General features: G+C 39.8%; 1 protein-coding gene across 1 annotated transcript in view; it reads left to right on the top strand.

The window, feature by feature from the left end:
- c6.2 (complement component 6, duplicate 2) overlaps window positions 1-10,832 on the top strand; it is a 21,397-nt gene extending 10,565 nt beyond the window's left edge. The window contains exons 7-18 of the mRNA XM_088356181.1: window positions 157-342; window positions 1,432-1,675; window positions 2,513-2,632; window positions 2,709-2,875; window positions 2,957-3,182; window positions 4,328-4,496; window positions 5,011-5,122; window positions 5,193-5,325; window positions 5,401-5,595; window positions 5,679-5,766; window positions 6,907-7,151; window positions 8,336-10,832. Coding sequence (XP_088212307.1) covers window positions 157-342; window positions 1,432-1,675; window positions 2,513-2,632; window positions 2,709-2,875; window positions 2,957-3,182; window positions 4,328-4,496; window positions 5,011-5,122; window positions 5,193-5,325; window positions 5,401-5,595; window positions 5,679-5,766; window positions 6,907-7,151; window positions 8,336-8,517 — 2,067 coding nt within the window. The 3' untranslated portion in view covers window positions 8,518-10,832. The remainder of the gene's footprint in view (window positions 1-156; window positions 343-1,431; window positions 1,676-2,512; window positions 2,633-2,708; window positions 2,876-2,956; window positions 3,183-4,327; window positions 4,497-5,010; window positions 5,123-5,192; window positions 5,326-5,400; window positions 5,596-5,678; window positions 5,767-6,906; window positions 7,152-8,335) is intronic.
- The last annotated feature ends 4 nt before the right edge of the window (window positions 10,833-10,836 follow it).

Consider the following 10,836-nt stretch of genomic DNA (forward strand, 5'->3'; position numbering starts at 1 on the left):
TTGGTCCCCATTAACCGCGATAACCGAGGGATTACTGTATACATGTATGTATATTAGTGTAGTGGTCAAATAATACACACATTATCAAAAAAACATTAAAATCTTTTCTTTATTTGACAAAGAGAGTTTTGTTTTTTTGTTTTTGTTGGCATGAAGGTTGGTGCGATGGAAGACTTCAGCACACATCCAAATCCTCTGCACTCCGAGTCCTTTAATGTGAAGAAGTCCATTTCCATTCAAGAGGAGAAAAATAAAGAGATTTTTGTTTTCGGCTGGCGGATTTTCCCTCCTTTGACGTCACATATAACATCAAAAGATGCGTTTGAAGCATCAAAGAAAACTGTGAGTGACCAAAAACACAAGCAGTCACATTGAAAGATTGACTATTTCCTTTTTACAGTAATCACCAAACACAAGGTTACAACAAATTCTAAATCAACAACTTTAATAAACAAGTGAGAGATCGGAAGGCAAGAATGGGCTGACGGTAAAAAGCTGAAGTTAGGCTTGTTTTCGTCCCGTTGTCAGTCCAAAAACTTTTCACAAAAACATTGCAGAAAAAAAATCTACTAAACCAGGGGTATCAAACTAATTTCCATCAAGGCACATTAGGGTAATGGCTGTCCTTAAAGGGCCCTATATACTCTAACTTTTATCTGTCATTAAATTGTAATCTTACGTGAATTAATAAAACTTCTCATCATGTCCTTCAGGTGAATCGCAGGCTGCCGTCAAAGGACCAAAGTGATCATTTTAAACTCTAGTAGACAATCAAAATAAAGACAGAAGACCTCAATGGATTTTGAACTTGCAGTGAGGAGAGGGAGGGAAGCCTTCAGATAAGGAGTTCCACCTGTTCCCTTTCTTTATATCAAATCTTTTAATTTACAAAAAAAAATCAGCCTGTAAGGGGTGTGTATCAAATAAAAGCAAAATAATTGGCTGATAGCGACAATTATGAAATAGTCAAAACAACTAACCGCAGTGCCAACAATAGTCAAAAAAAGGAACGGGCATCCTATGAAATCTCCTTTGCAACATCCAAATTTAAAAACAGAATACATTTATCAGTATGATTTTTTTTATTATTTAGGTAACAAAAATAACAGTTGCATTGAAAAAAAATGTCACTAGACAAATACGTGGAATATATTTAAAGCAGTGATACCTGTAGATAGGAACTAACCGAGCTACAAGAAATGTCTTTCGAGCAAAAACTATGCTGGCGTATGTCTAGAGAAAACCCCAGTTACAGAAATTTCCAAACATAACAACTGGAGACGGGGCTTTAAGGTAATTTTAGTTTTATCTTATTCATCTAATTTCTATATTAACTATTAACTAATTGTGTACTAAACGTTTTAATGCCCAATTTTATTAACTTGATTTCAGCAAATAAATGCTTAATAAACATTATCCTCTCCCTGTTAGGATTCCATGTTTTTTCGGGTCCACCAAGTTCTTCCCATGTCCACATTCAAAGTGAGGGAACCGAGTGATTTGGTCTTGTCTGGACCTTTCCTCAAGTTTCTCCACGCACTTCCTGTCGAGTACAACTACGCCCTCTACAGGAATGTTTTTCAAGTATTTGGAACGCATTATTACAGTTCAGGCACCCTGGGGGGCCTCTATGACCTGCTTTACCAGTACAACCGAGAGGAACTCACCAGTTCAGGTGCGATGCAGGACAAATTCTCTCAATCTGTGTTGGGCACGTTACAGTCTATCTATCTATCTACCTTGGTCATATCCCTCAAGAGGGCTGACCGACAGCAAGACAAACACATACAATAACAAAGAAAATAAAACAGGAAAAAAAATAGCAAAAAACACACACAAACATTTTTGGACCATGGCCAACGCAAATGCCCAAACACCCAAACAAGTTGGGCACCTCGGCACCTAAGTTGGTCATGCTCTCGTCCCTCCAGATGAAACAGGACACAAGAAAGCGCCCACGTCACTCGGGTCAGGGTGACACAACACACTCTTTTGTTCAACAGCAACTGTAATTGGTTACAGTTGCTAGTTTCACGGTTCACCAACCCCTTAACCGCCAGGGTCATAGGGGAGCCACTGCCTGTGATGTGTTTTGGGCAAGTGCAGCCTGGCAGTTTTTAAGACAAAAACAAATCACGCCTTCTACAGGCATTATCGGTTTATGCACGGTAAAATGAATAACATGCTCAAGACTGGCAGCATAGGTCCAGTTAAACAAAAGCTACAAAAATAACACTGAAGCATTTTATCATAGATTGAGGAAGCTTTGATCAATAATCTGATCAGAGTTAGTGATCTGGTTTGAACATTCACTTAAAATTCAATCATTGGACACAATTGTGAAGGCAAATGGATGTTTTGACCTTATCCATCATTTTGACAGATAGACAGACCAGACCTAAAACATTCCTATTAAATTTCTCTATTTTGTGTGTCCTGGGGAATTCATCTAGATATTTTGAAATATATTATTTGTATTTACTATGTAGTTTTCATAGTTTCTCCCCAACAGGTGATTCGGAAGAGCATGTGAAGGGCTGTCTTTTACGAGAAGCCAAATGGACAACTGCCCTCGCTCAATATCGACCTCTCCCTATGTGCTCTGACAGCAAAATGACTCAAAAATATCAAGGTTTCGGTCACAGAGCAACAATATATTTCATTTCTTACAAGGGGTTTGCATGGAATTGATGTCTTGTCCGTATCAGGTTCTTACATTCAGGCGGCAGAGAAGTCTTATTCATCAGTGAAAGGGGGTCGGACCAGAGAGGCGGGATCTCTGGCCTGGGAAAGGCAGGGACCCGTTCCCGACCGAGACTCCTACAAGAACTGGGTGAAGTCTGTCCTCGATAACCCAGCTGTGATTGATTTCAAGGTTGAGTTAAATGAAAATGTGTTATATTTTAATCAAGTAAATTAATTCAATTCTGCCTACTTTACATTTGCTGTCATCCAGTTGCAGCCGATCATAGCTCTGGTGCGTGGGATACCCTGTGCAGCCACAAAGAGGAGGCACCTGAGGAAAGCTTTGCTACAGTATTTGCAAGAGTTTGATACCTGCAAATGTGCGCCCTGCCCCAACAACGCCAGAGCTTTACTCTCTGGTACGGAGTGTAAATGTGCCTGCCAGACTGGCACCTTTGGTCCCAACTGTGAGCAGAGAGCTCCTGACTTCAGTTCAGGTAATGTAGAGTTGAATTTTAAAAATGAAGACTGTATGTAACCAGAAGGGTTAGGGCTATGAAAATTTAAGTTATGTGCTGTGCAATAAAACACAATTAAATCAAGATTCTACATTTTTTTTTAAATAATACAGTATTACCTCGGTTATCACAGTTAATAGGGGCAAATCCCAACAAGTAACGCCTCTTCATAAAAACGTACTTTCTAACCTTGAGAGGATGTCCTTACCGACGGAAAGTATACGACTGTATCAGAAAAAAAAACTATGGATCTACAAATAAAAACCCTGAAAACGGAATTGCAGCTGAATAAATTGTCTTTATTGTCATTGTACAAAAGTACAACAAAATTGGAGGCTTCTCTTTACCGTGTAAGAAAGCAATTTAGAAAAGGCTGGCTAGCTGCATAATAGCATTTGGTATCCTCAAATTAAGCCTGGTCTCGGTTATAATTAAAATACAACCATCCCTAATGTAGCTGTTTCCTATGAGTTGTCACTCCAGGTCTTGGTAATGGATCTAGCATGGGTAAGATACAGGCTCTGCAAGTGTGGCTTGCTATGTAGCTGAAGCAGTAGGCGAGACCTGTAGCACCGCTATTGCTTTGTCTCCCAACACAATTCGGCCCCTACCCTGACCTGATAACAGTCCACGGAGCACTCGCTGGTGAGCACCATTTCTTTAGTTGATGTTTTCTTTTTTTTTAATGTAACGAACTAGGTGTAGCTGTAACTTTAGTCGTGCTTTGCAGTTTGTTTTTGTTGGACGCATTGACTTGGGCACCTGCCCTCCCTGGCTGTTTGACTGACAGAATATACCAGCATACCACAGTTGCGCACACAGACAGTCACACCCACACAACTTGCTCCTGTGTGGTGTGGTGTCTGCTGCAGAACACATTGCACGATATGGTGGTATCAATATAGAGACCATTTATTTAAAAATCTGCAAAGTTTTAAAACCGTGAAAATCATATCGCAATACATGGAAGGGATTACTGTACCACATTGTTGAAAGTGCTTTATAAAAAGCTGCATGATGAAAAGGACTCGGACTAAGAAGCAAGGTTGTTTAATTAATGAACTTGCCAAACTCTGGCTTTAAAGTACACATAAATAAATATTTGGGTGTTTTGAAACTTGCAGAGGAAGTTGATGGCTCGTGGGGCTGCTGGGGGCCATGGAGTCGCTGCTCAGCTTCCATTAAGAGACATCGCAAACGACGGTGTAACAACCCGGCCCCTTTGAGAGGAGGTCGGCCCTGTGAGGGTCCGGACAGAGATGAGGAGCCATGTCACATCTCCCTTTTCAAACAGTAGGAGAAACTAAAACAGCGACAATGTCTTTTTCATTGGCAGACGGGAGCAGGTCCGTGACAAGCAGATTGGTATAGTAGTCATAAACATTTCATCTAAGTCAAAAAGTGTAAATAAGCATCACAAATCGGATTGCAACAATCCAATATTCAATGCTTTTTAATACATAAATACATATAATACATAGCAAATTCGCCTAACACGCGAAAGGATCCCTGGTTCCAGACCGGGTGGAAACATATGTAGGCCTACAGAGGGATGGGCGCCACCAGGCTGTACTTGCCCAAGACACACCACAGAAAATGATGGCCCTATGACCCTCGTGGTTAAGGGATCCAACAAACCAACCAATACATAAATAGTGCATACATAATACACAATGCTAGTGCACCTTGTGCATGCTGTGTCTGTGCACACCACTATACACTGTTGCAATTGTCACAACCAACACAACAAATCTGCGAATCTTACAACTCCAGTAAATTGCATGAACAATTTATGTCTTGTTTTTAGACAGGAAATATGTGAGAATGATGATGACTTCACCACCGGATGGAGAGAGGAGCTTCCTCCAGGAGTGCAAGGTTGTCCCAGGCCAAACCCGCCTATCAATAGCTTCTTACGGGTAAAGACAGTACCATTTCTCTCCTTTGTTTTTCTGATGGTATTTAACATTTCATTTAATTTACTTCCAGAAAGCCAAGCAATATTATGATTTTGGCGAGGATGAAGAGTTCAAGTGCTTTACAGGATTTGACCTGGATGGTTTCCAGTTCATCAATTGTCTTCCTGACGGAACTTGGAGTCAGCCAAAAGGAAGCTGTCTCAGTGAGTTAAGGATTCTGGCAATAAGTTATGAACTATTCTTTTCCCTCATGATTGTAAATTTTGCTCTACTTTTAGGAAAGATATGCCTTCCGCCTGATATTCCTGAAGACATGACACTTTTCCCCACCAAAGAAGAATATAGAGTTGGTGATTCTGTGGGTTTGGACTGTGTTGAAGCAGGTTTGATGCCGCAGCCTCGAGGTTTTTACAGGTGCGGCACCAGTCTCACATGGGAACCACCGCTACCTGCCGAATTGCGCTGCACTGCTGGTACATGCATGTTATTGTAGGACATAATGTAAAAAATGATATATATTTTGCTGTTTTATTTTACTTGTTGTATGCCGTTTCAGATGAACCCTTTGAACCTGGCACACAGTGTGGTCCAGGTGAGATGAATCAAGGCTCTCAGTGTGTCTGTATGCAGAGGAAGAACTGCTTGTAAGTACTTAAGTATGTTTATATGTATATTGAAGGCGAAGGGCATTTTCGATGTTTCGCCGCGTGTTCTTTTCATGGACCAGACCGAGTATTTGGACTTTTAAAAGGTAGAGCTGCAGAGAAGCAATGCAGTTGAGGACATTTATTACAAAGTTTCAAAATAAAGATATCACGGAATGCACTCTGGTCCAATAGATCGGAAACGCGTCTCCCACCCAGAAAGTCATCGAAATTTAGTTTCAGTCCCTCTCTTATAGGAGAAAGACGTGGGAACTCATATTACTAGATAAAGGAGAGGATCACAATGAGCAAGAGATTTTTGTTAGAACTGCAAACAGCTGAATTATGAAGGTTGTTTAATCAGATCATCTGGAGGGACGAAAGCATGACCAACTTAGGTGCCGAGGTGCCTAACTTGTTCGGGTGACTGGGCATTTGGGTTGGCCATTGGCCCAAAATTTTTGTGTGTTTTTTGCCATTTTTTTCCCTTTTATTTTCTGTTATTGTATGTGTTTGTCTTGCTGTCGGTCACCCCTCTTAAGGGATATGACCAAGGTAAATAGATAGATCGATAGATAGTTTAATCAGATAAGAGTGGAAAACCATCCTAAAACTCCCAGGTCTGAGGACCCGAGTCTGAGGATGATGCAGACACCACCACAGCAGGGTTGGGGATATTTATACTGTATACATGTAGGAATAGATATAAGTAAGTTGATTTTATCATTAGATACAATTCTAAAGGCCAAGTCAAGTCACATTTATTTGTATAGCCCTTAATCACAAAATATCTCAATGGACTGCACAGGTTTCGATTACACCATCCCCTGATCTTAAACTAATATGCAGGCAAGGAAAACCTCAAAAAACCTTTACTTGACTTGAAATTCTAAAGGCAAATGTTTTGGCATCCCTAAATGGTTTGACAAATAAACAGACTAAACCTAAAACATGTCCCTATTAAATTTCTGTCTTTATTTTTGTGTCTTCTGGGATGCGGCAGGAGAGGAGAGAAAAGGGGCAGTAGGCAAAAATTGCAATGTTTTGTAATCCAATAAATAAACTGGTGTAGCAAAGGAAAATTTGCTGTATTTGGTTGCACTGATAAAGTGACTTGTCAATGTGTGTGTGTGTGTTCAGATCGGAACCAGAAAGTCTCTGCATCCTAAATGTAGACCTCAACATTACCGTTCCAATGTCCCTCTGCTCCTTCTATGCCGGGCGCTGCCACGGTGATCCACTTTCCTTTGTGGGGGAAGGTTCTTGCGAATGTTTGGATCCGGATAAACTGGAGTGGGCCAGGTTCCGAGCCAAGTTTGCCTCAAGGAGTTCTGTGAAGGAGTCATGCGATCTTGACACTTGTTATGAATGGGAGAGATGTTCGAGTAAGTGGCGCACTTACCGTGTTAAGGCATCGGATTATAAGGCGAACCACTAAAAATGAGTGATTTGTGATACAATTTTCATACACAAGGCGAATGGATTTCAAACTAGAGTAAGAGCTAGGGTTGCATGAAAAATAAATAAATACATCAAAATAATTTATTTCATACTACATAAACTGATTATTTCATCCGTTTATAAAAGCTTACTCTACTGTACTCCAAGTAGGCCCTGGCGACATGACATTATCACGATAAAACATTTGTTATCAGTCGATATCGATATTATTCTCAACAATTACAGCAATTTTTTCTTCTTTCTTTTTAAATGCTTTCCGTGTGGTGCGATTTACATTATATATTACTATCATAACTACCACTAGAGGATACTATCGCTTTAAGAACGAACTCTAGCGAGATGTTGTGAATCCGCGATGCGATGTTGGCTTTTAGGTGAGTTATGTCTTCATCTTCCATAAATGTGTGATTTAATGACACTCCGTGTTTCTGTCCACCATGGTTGTTTTTTTCTCCTCCTCCTTCGACCTGGCTGAAGGCAAAATAGTGACGTCTACCGCCAATGGATGACATGCAGGTCGCATGAATGCAACTTGATCGTTCGGACAGAAGTTGCATTATAAAATATCAGATTCGTATCAGATTTAGGACCACGTGTGAAAGTGGCTGGCGTCTGTGCAAAAAAATCAGATTTTCATGTTGTGTGAACCTAGCCATAGCAACAACAATTCAAACAACACAACACATTTTTGTACAAAACATTACCACAAACCACAAAAATTATTCAAAAAAATCACTAAATGTTTCATACTTACAATTATTTTACAGAGCAAACACAAAAGAGGTTTTGCAAAAAGTATTCAATGTTCTCCGCTGCTCTTTTTATTTCAGTAACAAACAATTAACATGTTAAATACAACAGGGCCCACAAATATACCTCTATATTTTTCTCAAAGGCAGAACGATTGCCATATGCGGTATCATTTAATTGTGATTATGCATTTCTAATTTCATTCACTGTATGTTCTGGTATATAAGGCAATTACAAGGAGCACTTTCAAATTCCTGGCCAATTTTGTGTTTTAGTTCGGAAGATACGGTACTCACTTAATGTTTTTTTTTTAACTACACACATACTAACGGTACGTCTTTCCTCATTATGTTTTCAGCATCGAAGAAGTGCGAATGTATAACTGCTCGGGATTGTCCAAAAACCACGTCGCAGAAGTTCTGTCTGAATCTGATCAAGATCCAAAAGACTCGCAGCGTCGACTTTTGCTCCATGGCTGCTCTCAAGTGTGCCCACTACCAATTTGAGATCCTTAATGAGGGCGGCTGTGAAACCAAATAACATAACATGAACTAACAAAAAGGTCAACCAATTCCGTTTTCATAATAAATACACATATGTTAATTGTTCTTCATCATGCAAGCACTGCCAATGTATTTTCCATTCATTTGGGATCATTTTGGTGGATGGGCCATTTACAAGCACAGCAGCTGCTGTTACACTATGTGCTAGAAGGGGAAGTAAAACCTGTGCAATTTTAAGTGCAGTATTCACTCTTTTGAATAAAACGTATAAACTATAACAGACATGTAAAACATATGGAATCATGGATGATTAAATCCGGCCTGCCATAAATTTCTGAATATGTCAAGAAGCAATAAAAGCAACTCTCTAGGTCCTTTTTATGAAAATGTATGTTTTTAAATGAATGTGCAAACCAAATGCTCTCTTCAGCCAGTAGAGGGCAGTTTTAGGTTTGGATAACGTGGGGAGTTGGTTCAGGTGTAAAATTGCATTTACTCAACTGTTTAGATAAACCAGTTAACACAGTCATTGCCTCATTGTTTGTCAATAAGGATGTTGTGTTTAGAAAAGATCTCTTGCCATCTGTGATTGTAATACTTAGGGTAAATTACTAATGTAGGTTGAATGATAAAGCATAATCCTGAAAAACAAAGCTAAAGATTTGGAGTTGACATTCTTTTATTGATCTAGACCCCCTCAGAACAGAAAATCTGGAGCCAGCTCAATAGCCAAACTGAGTTTGACATCTCTGAAACTATAAGAACCCCCGAATTTCAACAAATATGCCACTGCGGTTGCTCAACAGATTTCCCTTTTTGTATCAATTTTTTGACATTATTAAACGAGGGTTTACCCTTAAAGGGACAATGTGTAGTATTTAGTGCCTCCTAGTGGTAAAACAAACTGTAATTCATTGAAAATAAAACAATACTGATTTCAATCTTAAGCAAAAATACATGAGCATACATGAACATGAATACATGAACATGCTTATATTAAAACAATTGTAACAGAAAAATGTGCCTTTATTTTACATAACATGGGCCTCACCTAAAGGGAGTTAACATAATTGTCCTCTATTTTGCTGCTACTTGTTCCCCTAAAAAGCAACCTTCTAAAAGGACGGAGCAGAAAGAAAGAAAAGACAAATTGTTTAGTGTGGGCACTTCTTCTCTGTAGCAATTTTGTTGAGCTTCACAAGACAATGACATCTAATGGTCATATTTTACAGTGTACCCCTAAGGTTTTTCCAAACTGTTTTTTCTTTCATTAAGCACAGAACATGTAGTGTTTCGCAATTTTGCAAATATGTTGCGAAATATTCCAGGTGCAGGAAACTCAAGAAATTTTGACCCATCTGGCTTGTTTGCGGTAAACTGAGATGTTATTGAAGGAACACAACTATATTCGAGCGGTGAATCCCATTAACACAACATTGTTCACCTTTGCCTCCTTTTGGGTGGGGCGTTTTCGTTTGCGTGTCACAGTTAGTATAATTTTGTCCAGCTAGTTATCTGTTAGCGTCGGGGCTGCCAAAGGCTTTGTGGTGTTTTTTTTTTGCTTCCGGTTGGCGCTCAATGGCTGCTCACTGTGTGTTGTTTGGTCGGCTAGCCTGGCATTAGCACTGTTTTTGCCGTGCCCATTTGTTTATTTCCGGCCGTCTTTGTGTTTATCGCTTTAGGCGTTGCCACTGTTTGTTGTTCGTTCTGGTTAGCCTGGCATTCACTGAGTATTTTTTGACTGTCTAGCCTGGTGTTAGCGCCGGTTTTGGCATGTTCCTTGGTTTGTTTAATCCCGGCTGGCTTTGCGTTTATCACTGTAACCGTTGACACTTTTTGTTGTTGGTTCCCAGTTAGCCCAGCTCCTCACTGCGTGTTTTTTGGTTGACTAGCCTCGCGTTTTTCCGCGAAGGCTGCGGCCACTTTTTGTTGATCTCCAATGGCCGCTCTGCATGTGTTTTTTTTTTTGCAAGTTAGCCCCTCTTTGGCTGCTGGCCTTTTGTTGTACCATTACTGCATCCACCTGAGACAACGCCTTGGCATTCTTCACAAAAAATACCAAATTCATGGTTAAAACCTCTTTGACTAATTAATACGTAAAATAATATGGCGACTGGCTCGCTAGGATGCTGGTGTTCCTCCGATGACATCACAGCTCAGGATGACAATGGCAAGAAATCCATATATATTTTATGCAAAAAACATTTACTGCTTCCTCACATTTTGCATGTTTAGGAATTTTGGATACCTTTTCTCTAATACATGTTTATCCTAGAGCACCACAACTAATGCCGTTGTAAGGATTGTTTACTACGTCGTTATCATTGACAATAAAGACAATTCTAATTTTTAGTCA

This window comes from Urocampus carinirostris, chromosome 16, assembly GCF_059441175.1.
Source record: "Urocampus carinirostris isolate Australia breed hairy pipefish chromosome 16, RoL_Ucar_1.0, whole genome shotgun sequence".
Taxonomy (NCBI): domain Eukaryota; kingdom Metazoa; phylum Chordata; class Actinopteri; order Syngnathiformes; family Syngnathidae; genus Urocampus; species Urocampus carinirostris.